Source organism: Sinocyclocheilus grahami, unplaced genomic scaffold (genome assembly GCF_001515645.1).
Source record: "Sinocyclocheilus grahami isolate Dianchi unplaced genomic scaffold, SAMN03320097.WGS_v1.1 scaffold1.1, whole genome shotgun sequence".
In the NCBI taxonomy this organism is placed as follows: Eukaryota; Metazoa; Chordata; class Actinopteri; order Cypriniformes; family Cyprinidae; genus Sinocyclocheilus; species Sinocyclocheilus grahami.
Window position 1 is genome coordinate 604,020 of NW_015505180.1, and position 20,338 is coordinate 624,357.

The following is a 20,338-nucleotide window of genomic DNA, read 5'->3' on the forward strand; positions in this document are numbered from 1 at the left end:
GCAGCAGATTTTCCTCAAGAATTTGATGGTATACTTATTTCCTTCTATCCTGACAAGTGCTCCAGTCCCTGCTGCAGAGAAACACCCCTATAACAGGATATTACCACCTCCATGCTTTACTGTAGGAATGCTGTTATTTGGATGGTAAGCTGTATTGGATTTCCACCACATATTGTTTGGGGTTCAGGCCAAATAATTAAATTTTTGTCTCATCTGCCTCAGAATGTTCAAGGTGTGTTTTGGCAAAGCTCAATCATGACTGCATGTGGTCTTTTTTGAGGAGTGTGTTTTTTCTTGCAACCCTCCCATACAAGCCACATTTGTGGAGAATTTGTGATATTGTTGTCACATGCACACAATGACCACTCTTTGTCACAATTTCCTGTAACTGCTTCAGAGTTGCTGTAGGCCTATTGGTAGCCTCTCTGACCAGTTTCCTTCTGGCTCTTTTATCCAGTTTGGAGCGACGTCCTGATCCAGGGAGGGTCTGTGTTACACCAAATACCTTCCACTTCTTAATAATAGACTTCACTGTGCTTCTAGGCATTGATAATGTCACGGTGTGCCAACTGTGAAATAAACATAGACTTTATTTGCTTCAACAGGGAAATCACACACAGGATATTTAGTATTCAATGTAAATGACTATTGAGCACTTAAAAAAAAGAGACTGTGTACAAAAAATACTGTAATATAATGTTTTTGAATTCTAATCAACATGAAGACAGTACAATAAATATTACCATGATACACAAATAATACTGTATATACAGTGGGTACGGAAAGTATTCAGACCCCCTTAATAGACTTCACTGTGCTTCTAGGCATTGATAATGTCACGGTGTGCCAACTGTGAAATAAACATAGACTTTATTTGCTTCAACAGGGAAATCACACACAGGACACAGGGATCGACGTACATACAACAAGTAGACCCGACAAAACCAAACTGAACAGACTGGGGCTTATAAACACAGGGGAATGAGGATAATTAACTAAACACAGCTGGGAACAAATGAAGAACTAATCGGGGAACATAATGGGAACAGGAAAAGGAAGAACCAAATATGGGCATAAGGAACACATGGGGAGCAAAACACTCACAAAACACGAAACAGAGTCTGACAGATAAAGCCTTTGAATTTTTCCAGAATTCTCCTGACTTGTGCCTGTCCACAACTTTATTCTGGAAATCTTTTAATATATATACACATTATATTGAATATTGTGTATATTATTGCAATGTCCTGCTTTTTTTTTTTTTTTTTTAATATGATAATAAATAACAGTAAATATGCAATTCATATAAACAATTATATATACATTTATGTATTGGGGTGAAACAATTATGCTTAATGTTAGTTAATTAAGAATTTGGCTTGAAGCAAAATTATATTCATTTTAAATATGACCCAAAAATGTTCTTGAGAGGTTCTGTGAGCCTCACCCAATCAATATTAATAAATTATATATAATATTGTTTAAATATATGAATACATAATTCATACAAAAAAAATATATATGTACATTTATTTATTAAGGGGAACAACTGTTCTTAATTTTGCTTAATTAAGAATTTAGCTTGACGCAAAGTAAAAAATATATACTGTATATATTCTTTCTTTCTTTTTTTTTTTTTTAAATATAACTCAGAAATGTTCTTGACAGGGTTTGTGAGCCTCACCTAATCAATATTAATAAATTATATATACTATAAATTATATATAATAATTGTGCTTAATTCTGCTTAATTAAGAATTTAGCTTGCAGTAAGAAAAAAAGGGTTCATTTTAAATATGACCCAGAAATGTTCTGGGTTTTTGTGAGATTTACCCAAACAAAATGAATTTAATACACAAAACAAGCAAGCAATAGCCTGGTTGCAATGCTTGCTCTATTGTTTCACATTGCTTAAGTCTGCTCCCCAGCAGAATGCAATGTTGATTAGAGTGACAGAAGGGTCACTGGCTCTCTGTAATTTACTAAAGTCCCTCTGCTCACATCAAATCTCCCCTCCTCAGTGGGGTCACGTGTATTCATTTGGCAGGCATACTTGAGGAGACATAATCAGTGTGGATGATGGTGTTCTCTTTTGCATCTTGACTTATTGGGTGTTGTGTGTTCACATCAAATCTCCCCTCCTCAGTGGGGTCACGTGTATTCATTTGGCAGGCACACTTGAGGAGACATAATCAGTGTGGATGATGGTGTTCTCTTTTGCATCTTGACTTATTGGGTGTTGTGTGTGTTCACTATGGTTAGAAAATAATCATGGCCACAGTCCTGTAGTACAGACAAGCTCTAAAATTCACTGCCACACACAGGTTAACCACCATCACCAAGACAAATATACAAAGAGCTGTTATTCAGTCTAACAATCATGCGGTGGACACTTCAGGGAGACACGCCCCAACTCAGTTAGGGTAGGGCCTTCCAGCTGCTGACCGCTGGCTTCATACACCCACATAAGAGACTAAAAACAGCTAATTCAGTGGATCATCCAGATGTTAAACAGCTCAGGGACCTGACACAGAATGGATGCCAAACCAGGGTCATTGCTAAATTTCACAGGGCCCAGGTGAAATATTTTGACTAAAATAAACATTGACTCAACGTTCATTTTAGTAGATTAAGGCCTGGTTTCACAGACAGGGCTTAGGTTAAGCCAGGATTAGGCCATAGTTCAGTTAGTACATTTAAATATATTTTATAAACGGGCCTTAGAAAAAAATCATTACTGGTGTGCATCTTGAGACAAATCAATAGTACTAACATATTTTAAGAGATGTCAGTGTTAGTACATTTAAATATATTTTATAAACGGGCCTTAGAAAAAATCATTACTGGTGTGCATCTTGAGACAAATCAATAGTACTAACATATTTTAAGAGATGTCAGTGCAAGTTTCTTACAGTTAAAACAGAACAGACATGCATTTAGTCTGGGACTAGGCTTAAGCCTTGCCTGTGAAACTGGGGGTGTATGATGAAATGTATGATGAAAAATGTACACTCTTTCTCTTCTCAGAAAAACAGACCAAAAACACTGATGACTCATCCTGCACTACACAGATTTTTGTCCAATCAAATGCTCTCTAGAATGAGAATGCCCCTCCCCCTAATACAACCTGCTCAGCAACCAACATGTACAAATAATTGCTAATAAACCTTTTTACAAAAGTTTGGGGATTTTAATTAATAATTAGTCACAAGATAGACATTTCCTTTTTCAAATGAATGCAGTTTTTTTTCCTTAATTACAGAATCTTGAAAAAAATCACGGTATCACAGTTTAAATATTAGCAGCAGCACAAATGTTTTCAACACTGATAATAATAAGAACCATTATCAATAATTGAGCACCAACTCAGCATATTATAATGATTTCTGAAGGATCATGTGACACTGAAGACTGGAGTAAAGACTGCTGAAAATTTTGTTTTGCCATCATCACAGGAATAAATTACATTTTAAAATAAGTTAAAATAGAAAATAGTTATTTTAAATTGGAATATTTCACAACATTGCTGTTTTTACTGCATTTTTTATCAAATAAATGCAGCCTTGGTGAGTATAAAAGACTTACTTCAAAAACATTTAAAAAATCTTACCAACCCCAAACTTTTGAACAGTAGTTTATATAAATATGAAATGTTGCAATTAATAGAATAAAAATGATCAAATACTGTATGTCCACCTTCAATCAACTAGCAAGTAGCAAATCATGGCTAAAACACAACTAAAACTTATTCACAAACTTCCTATTTCAATAAAAAACACACCAACACACATTTCTTGGCATGACAACTTACTGAGCTCTGCGATGCTCCCCACGCGGGTCGCCAGGAGGGATTGTTCAATGGTGCGGAGTTCAGCCTGGCTGTAGGCATGGCCCTCTCCGGTTTTCCCTGCTCGCTGCTGGTCATGGTGCAGGTTCAGACTGTCCGGCAGGCTCAATACACCTGTGGGACAAAGATCAGACAATCAGATATAGAAATAAACACGTGAATGAGCCAAAACCAGATAAAAAAAACATTTGCAATGGGACCAAGAGACTTTGAGAGCTAAGTGTTATGACATTATCATTGTTTGAGAGGCAAATCAGACAACCCCCAAAGCAATTAAAACCGATGTTTTTGTGTTGGACCTTTTTCAAATTGCAACAAGCCACGCGGCCACAGGTATAGTTCAGCAGCATGTATTGGCTGGAGCCCTTGTCGTCTAATGTTCATTCAATAACCCTAATCAAATTACTTCACAGCGCCGCAGCCAAGGCTTTTGTTTGAACTGGAGAATAGGCAACGACAGATGGGATATTGAGCTCAGCTACAGGTGAATAAAGACAGACAAGCAGCTATCTGTCTGAGCTAAAGGTTTCACACGTTGGGACTGTATTGTGTTTGGTATTAATTAATGGGTGATATCTGTAGCTATTTGTCTTTCAGACATCCCTAGCCATTTGCTTTGTAGTGTGTCAGTCGACAGTACATTTAAGCAATATTGCTTTGGTGATATTGCTTTTATATAACAGATCAATAAACTAGTTAATATTGAGTAACTTACAGTTTAGACACAGAATTGTCAGTTATGATGTCTATATTTGCTCCGCCACAGCAGAACCTCTTAGAAATGCTCCATAGCAGCATTCCCGAATGAATATTTAAATAATTCACTCATAAAAGAAAGACACTTGTTTAATTCCTGAATGTATGAGTTTTTATGAATGAATAAATTAATGTATAAATTATTCACTGACTCACTTATAACGGTAGCCATCTGATTAGTTCCTGAATGAATAAGTGTTTTTGAATGAATTGGTTAAGAAAATGATACAATGATTCTTTCATAAAGACCACCACTTGTTTTGTTCCTGAATGAATCAGTGTTGTTGAATGAGTTGGTTGAGTAGATGATTCAATTACTTCCTCAAAAAGACAGCCGCTTGTTTTGTTTCCTGATGAATCAGTGTTTTAAAATGAATCTGTTAAGTAGATGATTCAGTGACTCACTTCTTAAGACAGCCGCTTGTTTTGTTTCCTGATGAATCAGTGTTTTAAAATGAATCTGTTAAGTAGATGATTCAGTGACTCACTTCTTAAGACAGCCGCTTGTTTCGTCCCAGAATGAAACAGTGCTTATGAATTAATGTAGATGATTCAATGACTGACTCATAAAGACCACTACTTGTTTTGCTCCAGAATAAATCAGTGTGTTGAACTAATCAATTGTATAAATAATTCAGTGACTCAAATCATAAAGGCAGTTGTAACACAGTTCGTAGTCACGGGAAGGAGGAGGCGGAAACCGGCGAACATTTAAAGACTTTAATAAAATAAACAAACACAAAATGAAAGTAAAGTGGCAGCCCCTCACGGACAACTGCCGCACACAAAACACAAAATAAAATCTAGGCCTGGTCCTCTCTCCCAACACTGTCGTCACTCCTCCTTTTATCCTTCCGGAGCTCCTCCGTGGGACTCGAGACCGGTGAGTAGCGCAGGTGTCACGCATTAACATTTACTCCACCGGCCTCGCTCCGTTCCCACGGCTCTCGGCCCCGCCCCTCTCGTCACCGCAGTTATCTAATTCACAACATTATGGACCAGTGTTAATAAAAATTCTTATATTTTGATACTGTATTTTGTATTATTTATATTTATACAAAAGTGTATTTTAAAAATAGTATATAAAAAATGTAGTTAAATATTTTTATTTGTAAAAATGTAAAATGTAAAATTGTAAAATGTGTGAATTACCTTATTATGGCAATACAAATAATGATAAAGAAGTATAAACAAACATAAAAAATAAGTAAAAATAAAATACTAATTATTAAATTGCCTTGTAATTTATGGACCAAATGGGCTATCCTAGAATTCCTTCGGTGAACCATTTCAATTGTTTAGATTTTATTAACTAAAAAATTATATATACATATTATATATGTACAATTATCATTTTTATAAGTTGCTCCCTTTTCTCTACTGAAGTGATAAAAGGGATAGTTCACCCAAAAATGAAAATTGTCATAATTTCCTCAAGTTTTTCCAAATTCAATCCTTGATTCAAATTTCTCATAAGCTTAATTGATTTGGTCTAAAGAGAGAAGAATTAATTACTATTTTTGTTTGAAGACTACATATAAAATAGCTACCAAATAAATGTTGGTAACTGCAGTTTGACTAAAAGTAATGACTAAAAGTTGGCAAAAATGCAATGACTTTACTTCGACTAAAACTAGACTAAAACTATGAAAGACTCAAATGACTAAAATGTGACAGACTATTAAGCATTTTCGTCTCAAGATAAAGACTAAGACTAAATCAAAAATGTATCAATCAAAATTAACACTGGACTGTACTGTATTTTATCACTCTTGGAATGCCACTGAGCCAATCAAATTTGAGGGCCTTAACTAACTGATGTAAAAATATACATAACATACATAAAAACAGTGTTAGAACTAACATGTTGCATAATCAGATTTCAAAAACGTTAAGTAACTTGTCAATTGTTAAAATGAATCAATTTCTAAGAGTTTTAGTCAGTTGACTAAAACACAAAAAGTAACTTAATATACATGCATTATTTTCAATAAACCTTAATGTTAATGCATATTGTAACATTACATGTGATAATAAGTAACACAATATTTAAACATGGCTTTTTTAACAGTAACATTCTCCAACACTGCACACAAACACAAAACAGCCTACCAGGAAGCTATTTTAAGCAGGGTATACTCTTGACTTTCATCTAAAAGGATTTGTGTTAGTCTCCCAGAGGTGGGTAAATATCCTGTATCCTGTTGTATATTGAATGACACCGTTAGCACAAGACAACACAGGGAAAGAAACACAGAAACTCATGAAGTTTTCATAACACCATGATTAAAATGACCTGGCACGACGAGTTCTGGCTGCTGCGAATCTCTTTGTGGTTAGTGAGTTAATGCATAATGGAGGATGTGCAATATTTGCCAGATGGGAGACAAGCTGAATTCTTTGTCAAGAGACACAATGTTGTTCATGGGTGACATGATGCTTTTAAGGAATTTTGAAGGGAGTTCAAGTGAGGGAACGCTTTGTTTTGGGTGACTGTCTTGTCTGATGAAATTTATTTTAACACGAGTGCCGCAACACAGAATGAACGTTTGCATGTGTGCGGCTCCTAATGAAGCCGCAGGCCATCACACAAGGCAGCATGGTGATGTCAGTTACAGTAGCATTTTGCTGCAGGTTTTCACACAGTTGAGTGAGAGGTGAGAGAGGATGATGTAGTCCAAAAACAGGATCCTCTGGAAGTTACAAGGGATTGTTTGACCTGTTTTTGACTGTAACAAAAACCTGACAGCTGTGGCTGCCAGAACTTTCCCGTAAAAAAATATAGTAACAGTGTTACATGCATTATGGGATGGCACCTAGTAAATTTTATAAAGCTGAATGACATAGGAGCACTAAAATATCAAATTTCTCATAAGCTTAATTGATTTGGTCTAAAGAGAGAAGAATTAATTACTATTTTTGTTTGAAGACTACATATAAAATAGCTACCAAATAAATGTTGGTAACTGCAGTTTGACTAAAAGTAATGACTAAAAGTTGGCAAAAATGCAATGACTTTACTTCGACTAAAACTAGACTAAAACTATGAAAGACTCAAATGACTAAAATGTGACAGACTATTAAGCATTTTCGTCTCAAGATAAAGACTAAGACTAAATCAAAAATGTATCAATCAAAATTAACACTGGACTGTACTGTATTTTATCACTCTTGGAATGCCACTGAGCCAATCAAATTTGAGGGCCTTAACTAACTGATGTAAAAATATACATAACATACATAAAAACAGTGTTAGAACTAACATGTTACATAATCAGATTTCAAAAACGTTAAGTAACTTGTCAATTGTTAAAATGAATCAATTTCTGAGAGTTTTAGTCAGTTGACTAAAACACAAAAAGTAACTTAATATACATGCATTATTTTCAATAAACCTTAATGTTAATGCATATTGTAACATTACATGTGATAATAAGTAACACAATATTTAAACATGGCTTTTTTAACAGTAACATTCTCCAACACTGCACACAAACACAAAACAGCCTTCCAGGAAGCTATTTTAAGCAGGGTATACTCTTGACTTTCATCTAAAAGGATTTGTGTTAGTCTCCCAGAGGTGGGTAAATATCCTGTATCCTGTTGTATATTGAATGACACCGTTAGCACAAGACAACACAGGGAAAGAAACACAGAAACTCATGAAGTTTTCATAACACCATGATTAAAATGACCTGGCACGACGAGTTCTGGCTGCTGCGAATCTCTTTGTGGTTAGTGAGTTAATGCATAATGGAGGATGTGCAATATTTGCCAGATGGGAGACAAGCTGAATTCTTTGTCAAGAGACACAATGTTGTTCATGGGTGACATGATGCTTTTAAGGAATTTTGAAGGGAGTTCAAGTGAGGGAACGCTTTGTTTTGGGTGACTGTCTTGTCTGATGAAATTTATTTTAACACGAGTGCCGCAACACAGAATGAACGTTTGCATGTGTGCGGCTCCTAATGAAGCCGCAGGCCATCACACAAGGCAGCATGGTGATGTCAGTTACAGTAGCATTTTGCTGCAGGTTTTCACACAGTTGAGTGAGAGGTGAGAGAGGATGATGTAGTCCAAAAACAGGATCCTCTGGAAGTTACAAGGGATTGTTTGACCTGTTTTTGACTGTAACAAAAACCTGACAGCTGTGGCTGCCAGAACTTTCCCGTAAAAAAATATAGTAACAGTGTTACATGCATTATGGGATGGCACCTAGTAAATTTTATAAAGCTGAATGACATAGGAGCACTAAAATATAATGTTAATATACTTAACTGAGCTTTTAAAATCTAAAAAAATAAGATGAAAAACACGCATTTTTAAATAAAATCTAAACAATTGAGATGGTTCACCGAAGGAATTCTAGGATAGCCCATTTGGTCCATAAATTACAAGGCAATTTAATAATTAGTATTTTATTTTTACTTATTTTTTATGTTTGTTTCTACTTCTTTATCATTATTTGTATTGCCATAATAAGGTAATGCACACATTTTACAAATAAAATCATATTTAACTTCATTTTTTGTATACATTTTTATATACTATTTTTAAAATACACTTTTGTATAAATATAAATAATACAAAATACAGGATCAAAATATAATAATTTTTTTTATATATTTGATATAAAAATATATAATATAAATTTAAATTATTTAATTTTTAATTTATATGGTAAGGTAAATTAGAGTTATCAGATATTAACTGCAATAACGTAGTTAAAATTCCAATAAAATAAATGAAGTGTTCAAATCAGAGTATATCTAACCATCTGTTTTTCTCAGACACAAACACAAAGAAACACGCACCCAGCTGGAAAAACATGCAGTGCATGCGAGCTTTCATCACCCTGGGATAAACCCCAGAATGCCATGGGAAGAGAAATGGACAGTTTTTGATAGCTAGAAATCTTCTCATGACTCTTTCGCTTGGGCCAAAAATATGCACTCCGGTGGGAAAAAAAACAGGCCTCAATATTTTATGACCCCTCCGCCCAATCAACATTCCCTGCTCTTGAAACTCTTCACTCTCTCTCGCTCTCAGTGCATCAGATTTTTTAATGTCATTACAGATGCTAAAAGATTCCCCTGCAATATTCATACAATCAGATCAAATCACAAAAACGCGAGCCGGAACATTCTCAACGCTCCAACTTTGCAGCCCCACCATGTATCGACCATGTTATCTCTCTCCAGCACATGTATTCCCTACTGAGAGGGAAGTAACGGTTATTTTTATTTGCAGCAATGTTTTTCTTCACTTGATTTGGGGTTAACTTAAAAGGTGAAGGGGGTGGGAGGAGAAAAATTAGACCAAGGTCCCTTGAAGATGGTGGCCTTGGCCAACTGGTGGCAAAACACTTCCCTCCAAATGTGTCTTAGCGTGATATTTATTTAAAAAGAAAATAAATGCTTCTTCAACAACTATGAAAGTTTCTCTACTTGTACAGTGAAAAGGGGAGAGGACACCGAGTTATAAGAACGCCATAAACTCAAGAACAGTTTGCAATAACTTAGTTTCAGATAGACTGGCATAAATAAAACTGTACAAATGCTGCTAGACACTGAATCCCCATGTCCTTGATTTAAACAATGTACCCACAGTCCTCATGTCCGTGGCGCTTGGTTAGCCAAGACTTCTGGCAAAACAAACATTTGCAAAGAATATGGCTGAGCTCAAGCCAAATCTTCAGTTTTTCAAAGAACGTTCTCTGACTATAAGCCGTTCACTGACCTGAATACCGCATTGCTCGTAGTTCAAAGGTAATCCTGTGCTTCTGTAATCCAATTTATTCACAAAAATAAGACAATATCCTGTGTTTAAAAATAGGTAAGTCAAATTATTATTTTTTTGATTATTTAATATTTTAACCCTGCTGAAAAAAGTCCACCTTATGCAATGTGGATTAATACAAATTTCCTTAGATAGAGGACAGTTGTCACATTAAGGGCATTAACGGTTATTATACTGTCTCAGTAAGGTTTCGAGTCAAAAGTTCAGTTTTAAATGTATAATTTTTTCCTACGCAACAGCAATGCAAATAATCTGCATTTTTTTAATGAATATTTAATTTAAAAAAAGTGACAACTAGCCCCACTCTCCCTTACTAGCAGCCATTCAGATAATAGGATGACAACACATCATCGTTCATTAAAATTCAATGCTTTGTACAGGTACATCTGCATATTGACAATAGCTACAGCTGACTGATAAAACTCATGAGCGAATACTTTTAATGGACATTAAAATCTCATTAAAAGACTCCGAGACGTATGCCTTTGGGGACCAGTCATTATGCACAGTATTACTGCCATGATGATGGGCCCATAATTCTCGGCTGGTTTTAGTAGCATTTAAGTGATATCCAAAAACGACTTGGACGCCTCAACATTGATCGTAAACCCAGAACTTCGACAGACTATCACATCATCCCCCTCTGCCACTACATCTGTCACTTCTTAAAGAGCCAATTTATTTCTTTATAAGGAAATGGAGAGGAACACAATGTCAGCCAACCAGATGGAAGCAAAATGAACACTATAAGTGCAGGTAAATTATATTAGCTAAATGCCAAATGGATTATTCATAGGCTGATGCTGGTTTCAAGCTGCATCACACTGAAAATATTACAAACAGATGCATTAAGACATTAACAAAGTCTTTGAGTGGCACCATAAACAGCGTCTAAGACCATAGTAAAAATGGTTCTATTTTAGACATTATTTTTCTTCCTTTTTCCCCTCATTTGCATTACAAATTATATTATAATTTGAGAAAAATTACCATAAACGTCCTAGTATTTGGTGTGCCTCTCTTTTGCTTTACAGTAACAGCAGCACTCAAGCTGCATGAACTCCACAATTTTTTGTAAAAACAGATGATCATGTTCTCCAGCATGATTTGAGATGGTCTAAAGAGCATCTTGAGGTTCAGTGGAAGATCATCTTACCATCTGTACAAACAAGTTCATACAATCAATTTCACACATTGCTTATATGATTAGCGACCTAGAAACAAAATCGTTTTCAAAATTATAATAAATTCAGTTTAAGATCAAATTAAGTCTGTACCAGATTTTCAACACAGTCTCATACTTTTGGACCCCACCGTATTCATCTTTAACAAATGGGGTGGAGGGTATACATTAGATTTGCATACGAGCACGCCAGCCAGTTGAGTTTTCCCACAGTTTTCGCCACAACAACAGATTTTGTCCTTTCTTGGCTTGCCTGTAAACGGTGGTTCTGGCAGGAGCGAGCAATGTGGTATATTCTAGCTTGCCTGAAATCCATGGTCAGCTCTGCACTGAATGATTAGATCTACAATCAAGATGTCCCATTCTTTTCCTGTGACACACACTTCTTTCCCCTAATGCACACTCAGACACTTAGTTTTGTTTTCCTGCAGCTGTTGAAGTGATAAGGTATTGGCGAAAAAAAAAAATTGTTCATTCCGACACACACTTTGTTACCGGAGTCACGGAATATCAGGAATACAGATGAATTCCATGACCGACAATCAAACTCTGCAGAACCTATACAATTTAAATTGAACTGAACAATATGATTGTTCTAAAATTCAAAGGGGTTCAGAGTAGCTTTGTTCACTAACTTCATTAAAGTATCCTACTGAGGGAACGGTTCAATCGCGACACGCCAAGGGAACAAGTCCTGTCACAAAAAAGACAACAAAACTCTTTAGCTCGCTTTCAATTTCTCTTTTTTTCCCCCCTTGCTGCACCGCTGTATATCTGCTGGAGGAAAGTCCCATCGATTTCTCTACGGTGCATGGCCGGTCTCTTATCAGAGTGAGACTCGTACGGAATATTAACAGCCAAGTCTCCATAGCAACAGGGCAGAGCTGCCCAGCAGCCTTGTGATTGGTGGAAAGAGAGCAGGGGTTGTGGGGATGTGCTGGATTTGGAGGTGGGCACATACAGAATGCGCAGTGTCAAAAAACTCAACATTTAGGGGTCTGTGACAGTACCTCCCAAAATATTACCTGAGAGTGTGCTTGCCTCATAGCTGCTAATATTTTGCATTCAGTATAAGAAAAAAACAATAAGATAAGTGGATCTTGTATGCAACAGCATATCCTTAAAATATTCAGAGCATGTCTATTTATTGCCATTCAACATGACAGCTTGACATTTCCATCTGAGTCATGCAATAAAAGCTTTACTGTATGGAAAGTACATCTGAAAAGTTACACTGAAAGTTTACTGAAAGTTCCAGAACTTACAATATGCAATAAAAATGTGGGCATGTTTTCAAGCGTATACATGCTAAATATATAGACTATAGCATGAGTCCTATTAAAACTTTTCAGTGCCCCAGTAAAATCGATAAACTCTGAAGGAGATTTGATAAGAAACAGGCTTTCTAACTATTCAGATTTAATCATCTCCATTGTTTAAACCATTTAAAACATGGTTAGTAAACACAAAGATTGTATTAAAATTTATGAGGCCAAATGTTGCAAAATTCAAGATCAAAATATGCCTAAGTTACAGTTATGAACTACTAAAATCATCTGTAGCTAATAGTTGCATTAATTCTGCACAATAGTAGTCATGAAAATGGTAAAAAAAACAGATTTAAATGCTGTGGTGGTGTTTTTGCAAAAAATGTCTTCCAGGGGAAGCTCATTTGGTTACTGGCCACTAGGGCTGCCCCCGACTAAAGATTTTTCTGGTCGACTAGTAGTCGTTCATTTTAAGCATTAGTTGACTAATCGCACATTTATTAATAAACAATTTAAATCATTATAATGAGCCTTTAACTGCCTACATAGCCTAATAAGCGCTCAAGCACACGCATAAAGCTTGCCAAAGAGCACCGGCAGAAGCTAATGATTATGTATGTGTCAGGGAAAAACAGTTAAGGAGGTTGCATTAACATTTTAATAATTTATTGATAAACTACTGCTTTTTTGTTTTCTGTTTAAGAGATTAAGTCGACGTAACTCGTCATCTCCGCAGTAGTGATGCGCCTGTTTGCATGTTTCATACGGATTACATAATCCGAGAATATTTGTTTTCCATTTGATTTGGTTCATTTGAAAGTAGACATTTCACTCTCTATGGATATATTTTTTCTATGTCTAAGCATACACGGAGTTTCAAGTTTCAAGTTTCAAGTTCACAGAGACCGCGACGGCAGAAAGCGCATCCTGTTTGATTTCATTATTTTACAAAAGCGCAATGTTTTGTTGTTATTGTGAGTGCACATAAATAAACGTAGAGTCTTTACAGATTCGAAAGATGTATTACTCTTATCTGTATGACCAGAAATGACGGAGTATTTAAAGAGCAAGTGACCGCACCGGCGCCTCCATCTGTCATGCCATGAGCGGGCTTCTACACTACAGACACTTCAATAGCACACATATTTCTAGGTTAGCCTAACATTAGATTGAGTGGTCATGTAAAGTTGCTAATACTTACATATTTCAGATGATAAGACATATTTGTGGTGGATGAATGATAGGTGAGCGTTTCGATATCCTGCCCGATGAAGGCTACTGTATTACCATAGACTAGCCATTAACGATCTGTCCGTCACGAACTGTGGATTTGTTTTTGTTTCTGCGACTAAAAAAAAATTTTGGTCGACCAAACCTCTTCTGGTCGACTAACGGTAAGTCGACTATTAGGGGGCAGCCCTTCTGGCCACTAATAATTTCTCTGTCTCTGGTCAGTTCTTGCAGAAATTGGGTCATATGGTGCTGCTCTTTTGACCTGCATAAATATTGTGGCTCATCTCACATTAGAGGAAAACCTTCTAACCTTGCCATCACGAAATATGTTGCAAACAATATACTGTATTGATCATATAATAAAGGCAGCAGCTGCAAATCAATGCACTACCCATTGCCATAGCATCAAAAAAACTATACACTGAATAAATACCATTATGGATAATCAGAGTTCAAATATGGAGACAGACAGGGTTATGCCTCAAGTGCTAAATCATTAAAATACTCCTCAAGCTGTCCGAATTCTCCTTCACCATGACAACCGAGGTGAATGCCCCCGTCTTCATAACACACACTGGTTCACAGCTGCAGTGGTTACTGGCAACATTTTGCCATTCTGACATTTTACATCAGCTTGAAGCAATATGATCAACAAGAGACATAGGAAGATTTTAATGAGCGCCGTGATACTGACTGGTACAGTATCCTGAGAGCTCAATTAGTAAAAAATTTTTTAATTCAAACCTGAAAATTCATTTCTTAAAGGGGTCATATGATGCTGCTAAAAAGAACAGTATTTTGTGTATTTGGTGTAATGAAATGTGTTTATGCGGTTTAAGGTTAAAAAAACACATTATTTTCCACATACTGTACATTATTGTTTCTCCTCTATGCCCCGCCTTTCTGAAACGCGTTGATTTTTACAAAGCTCATAGGTCTGAAAAAGCGAGGTGTGCTCTGATTGGCCAGCTATCCAGTGCGTTGTGATTGGCCGAATACCTCAAGCGTGAGACGGAAATGTTACGCCCCATACCATACTGTGTTGCCCTGTCAGGCCGGAGCGATGATTCAAAAACATGAAAACCCATTATAAACGAGGCATTCGTTGCATCCAGTGGGGACATAATTATGGATTATAATGACTTATACTGTCTTTTTACGCGTTGTGTTGCATCGTGCCGCGTAAACATAAAACCATGTCTGCATTTGTGATCGGAGAAATGACAAACAACAAGCCCTACTCTACACTGCCCAAAAAACTCGCTTTAAATATATCAAATATAAAAACTCTTTAAATATAAAAGACGTACTTACAGTCTTTGAGTCAGAACAGCCTGCATTGTAGTCTACTCTACCAGGATCAGGTAACGTCCTCCATAAAATGTGCTGCACACATCTGAATATTTGGGTGTTCTGGAACAGTGTTGTAAATACAACTTAACCACTGATTTCTAGTCGTGTCCATTTTTGGAAGGCCAAACAAAGTAGTTTCGCTTTCACAACGAAACAGCGTCACACACCGCGGCCTACAGCAGAGGCCGGGGGCTAACGTGAGGAACTAGAGGAGGGTTAGAGTGAGCAGAGGCGCGGGCTTGAGAATGGCGCGGCCGGCAATTTCGACGAAGGAGCGTCCGGAAGGACATGTGACGACTCCGGGCTGGACGCCTCTTCCTCCACGGTGAAAGCCGATCCGGCGATCCACAGCGCAAAGTTGTAGTATTTCCTCAGTGACCAGCACGGATCAGCTCCAGGCATGACGAAGTAGATATCGTCCTCTTTTGGAAGACTAAACAAAGTAGTTTCGCTTTTACAACAAAGCACACAGCATCTTTACGACATTGCGGCGGAAACAACAAAACTACAGCGAGAATAAAAGTTACGCCTTCTTTCTTTGCGTGAACATTTGGGCGGCGTTATGCAAATCTTCCCACAGAGCGATGTAGGTATGTGGGGGCGTGTTAGAACGAGGCGTTTTAGGTAGGTGTGGTTGACTCTTAACTTTTATAAAGAATATCTCTTTGGATTTGAGACTTTAGTCTTTGCAACTTTACAGATCTTCTTTATGCACCAAGAGCTTGTAACACTACAAAGAGAAAGGAAAAATTTAAATCGCATCATATGACCCCTTTAAACCCCTGGTGCCAACAATGTAAAGGTCAATGTATTTTGAGGTAATAAACAATTAAGGCTTAAAACTTTCTTAAAGCACAAAGTGAAATAGCAGAAAGATATTTTATTAAATAAAGATGTTAAATATATGCAGAGTGGGCTACAGTCAATTATTATTTTTCAATCAGAAAATATATTTCATGTAAACATTAAATGTCAAAATAAATTACAAAAAGTACTTCAAGGGGCAAAAAGTTATTTTGGAGTCTTAAGATTAATTTATTATATAAAATATACTTACATTTAAATTGAAATACATTCTAAGAAAAATATGTACTTGTCAGGATTCTGGACTGTCTATGTTGTTTTGCCCCTGTTTCTGTTCTAGTGTTCCATTATTTGGTCTTGTTCCTGTCCTCGTTTAGTTTAATTAGTCATCCCATTCACCTGTGTCTTCCCAATTATCCTGTGTATTTAGCCCCTGTCTGTGCAGTCTGTGTTTGTCGGTTCTAAGCGTCATTGTGCTACGTGTGACTCCTAGCTACCCTGTGTGTCCGCCTGTGGATCATTAAAGACTGTTCTGTGTAATATCCCTCGTTTCCTCACTCCTCAAAGTAGACAAACCGTGACAGTACTGTGTTAATAGGAAGGAATTTTCTGTATTGATTTTTCACAGGTGTTTCACTTGTATTTTAAATGTCTTCCCAGACAATTACCATTAACTTTAATGTTTTTTTTCTTACAGTATATAAAATGTCTTAAATATATTAGGACATAAGGAACTAAAACTTATCAAAAATATATTTATACAAATATATATTAAAATATAGACATATTAGCAATATGTTTGGGATATTTTTTATTGGAAATACACTTAATAATATCTTTGGAAAATATATTCCTGTATGGGAGAAAAAATGATCCCTTTGAGTTCCATGAGTGAGACCTCAATCACATTTTCTAATAACACAAATAGAATATTTTTCATATTTTTATGGAAGCATACAAATTATTGTTTGCCTTGAGACTGTGTGCAAAGCATGCTGGGACTGCAAGAGGACTGAGTGACATTGACCTAGGCACAGCCTCTTATGTGAATGATGATTGACAGATGAGATTACTTTTAGGAAAAGGACACTGAATTTCCAAACCGCAGACATTCTGGCCAAGAGTTCTATCACTGGATGACATTTCATTCTGCTGGGGAAGTGTTTCAATTCCATTTCCACATTAACCCATTAATAGCTCATTGTAGCCATTGGTTTTGATAGGACAGAGTTCATTTCCCACAAGCCGGAATGTTTTACCAGGGTAAAGGTTCTTTCTAGTGCAGAAAGCCCAAAGTAGTTTGTGCTCAATCTCTGTCTCTGATAATGGAAGTCACAAGGAAACATCACTTTGCCACTGTAATAAGCATGTGTGCGACGGTGTTGCTTAGAAACTGTAGCTTCCCAAGCTACAAGCTACTAATAATGTAAAGTAGTTCTACAGTCTACTCATTGGAAAAAGCAGTTAGCTACACTACAACGAAGCAACTACAGTAGAGCTATTTAAGGAGTAAATTACTTTTTCAATACATAATTACACAATTATATAATTTATTTTTACGTTCAGAGTAGTACTTATCAGGTAATGGCATAATTTGAACATAAAATTTAGACAAAAATATTAATAACAATAAAATTGGTGACAAGCAATATATTACTCTCTTTGGACCTCAACTTTTAAGGGGTGAACTATTCTGTGACTGATTAGAAATACCATAAAATCGTTTCACCACACATTTAGTCATGACAATCTTGAAAATATGTTTTCAATTTACATATTACATTATAATTCAGTGTCAGAAACTGACACTGGTTAAATTAATCTAATCTTTTTTTTTGTTTTCAGTTGGCCATTCGTCAGCTTAGTTAATCAAAGCTCTTTTGATAAAACAATCAAGCATTAAGGAAGGGACGGGATTCTGCAGGGTGACGAGATCTTACACAATAACGGTTTCATTTAACTGAAACGTTGGAATGATCAAATTAATCTGACTTCCCAATATGAGGGAGAGAGAAAGGGCATTCTTGTAGAGTGTATCTGACTGCTACTTCAGTTTGCTCGGTTGTAAATTTGACAAAAAAAATACTGTCTTTGTCACGCTACACTGAAACTAAATAAAAAAATTAGCTCATTACTTTGAAAGTTACTGTTTAGAAAGGAACTACCGTCTAGCTGCTGAAAAAATTAGCTATAAGGTACTAGAATCATGTTTTTAGTTATAAAAATGCACTTTACTGCACTTCTGTCCATGAAGACTACTACACAAAACACTCATATTCACATAGTCAGCTAAAGGTCTTCAGTCAACTGCAAAGGTTATTTTAGCACAAATATTACAAATAACCCCAACAGACCGGCACTCTCCAAATAATTAACACTGTTCACATCATATAATAGGATCAAAAGAAAGTCCCATGCTGCTTTGCAGCATGCTCCTGCTCTCCATCTGTGCTCCCTGACTCATCACGGCAGAAGACACGGAGTCAAAACCAACCAATCAAAAAATAAATAAATAAACAGACAAAATACTCATATCTTCAGGCCCTCCTTTTGTCCCCCTACATGGTCCACGGTTCATATCTGATGACTACATTTGTACAACACACATCTGACTGGTCTTTAGCCTTCAGGGACCCACTACATCAAACCAGTTGTAAAAGCAATTAAAAACTTTTTTTAATGCTAAACAAGGGTTCAAATGTAAAATAACAGCATTTTACATACCAAAATGTATCACAGAAACATGTTGTGCAAGAAAACATTTACAATTTCAATTTGTCAGCATGCAAAACTCACACAAGATGCTGCCCACTGACTGATTTCAATACAGCATCAATGTTTGAGTCTTTGAGGTTGGTATGATATGCACAAGTGTAAATAAAGTCCAATTTTATTTAATTAATACTTATATTCTATTTAAATTCAAATGTTGTCATTTGTTTAATAACATATAATTAATTTTGATATATATAATGATTAATTATATTTCATTTAAATTGTAATTTTGTCAATTTTACCTTTTTAACTTTTTTCATTTTCAAAATGTTATTTAATAAAAAATAAAATTGGTGTAAAAATACAATTTAAATAACAAAGTTAAAATTAGTGCTGTCAAATGATTGATCGCGATTAATCGCATCCAAAATAAAAGTTTTTGTTTACATAATATATGTGTGTGTACTTTTTATATTTATTAAGTATATATAAATACACACACATGCATGTATATATTTAAGAAAAATGTTACGTTTATATATTAAATATATTTATACATAATATACATTTGATGTAAATACATGTAAATATTTTCAAAATATATGCTGTATGTGTGTGTTTATATATACATAATAAATATACTTTTTATTATTATTATATACAGTGGTGTGAAAAAGTTTTTGCCCCCTTCCTGTTTTTTTAATTGTTTGCATATTTGTCACACAAAAGATTCAGATCATCAAACAAATTTTAATATTACACAAAGATAACCTGAGTAAAATCAAACTGCAGTTTTGAAATTATGATTTAATTTATTAAAGGAAAAAAGCTGTCCAAACCTGCCTGGCACTACGTGAAAAAGTAATTGCCCCCTAAATCTAATAACTGGTTGTGCCACCGTTTGCAGCAACAACTGCAATCAAGTGTTTGCGATAAATGGCAATGAGTCTTTCACAGGAATTTTGGCCCACTCTTCTTTGCAGAATTGTTTTCATTCAGCCCCATTGGAGGGTTTTTGAGCATGAATGGACTGTTTAAGGTCATGCCACAGCATTTCATTCGGATTTAAGTCTGGACTTTGACTTGGCCACTCCAAAACTTTAATTTTGTTTTTCTTGAGCCATTCAAAGGTGGACTTGCTGGTGTGTTTTGGATCATTGTCCTGCTGCATAAACCCAGTGCGCTTGAGCTTGAGGTCACAAACTGACGGCCGGACATTCTCCTTCAGGATTTTCTGATAGAGAGCAGAATTCATGGTTCCATCAGTTATGGCAAGTCACCCAGGTCCTGAAGCTGCAAAGCAGCCTCAGACCATCACACAACCACCACCATGTTTGACTCTTGGTATGATGTTCTTTTTATGAAATGCTGTGTTGGTTT

General features: G+C 35.9%; 1 protein-coding gene across 2 annotated transcripts in view; it reads right to left on the reverse strand.

The window, feature by feature from the left end:
* The window catches only part of LOC107592010 (ankyrin repeat and BTB/POZ domain-containing protein BTBD11-A), a 104,036-nt gene that overhangs the window by 30,273 nt on the left and 53,425 nt on the right, over positions 1–20,338 (reverse strand). For both annotated transcript variants that reach the window (XM_016282415.1, XM_016281713.1), the window contains exon 2: positions 3,812–3,961. In XM_016282415.1, the coding sequence (XP_016137901.1) occupies positions 3,812–3,961 (150 nt within the window). The remainder of the gene's footprint in view (positions 1–3,811; positions 3,962–20,338) is intronic.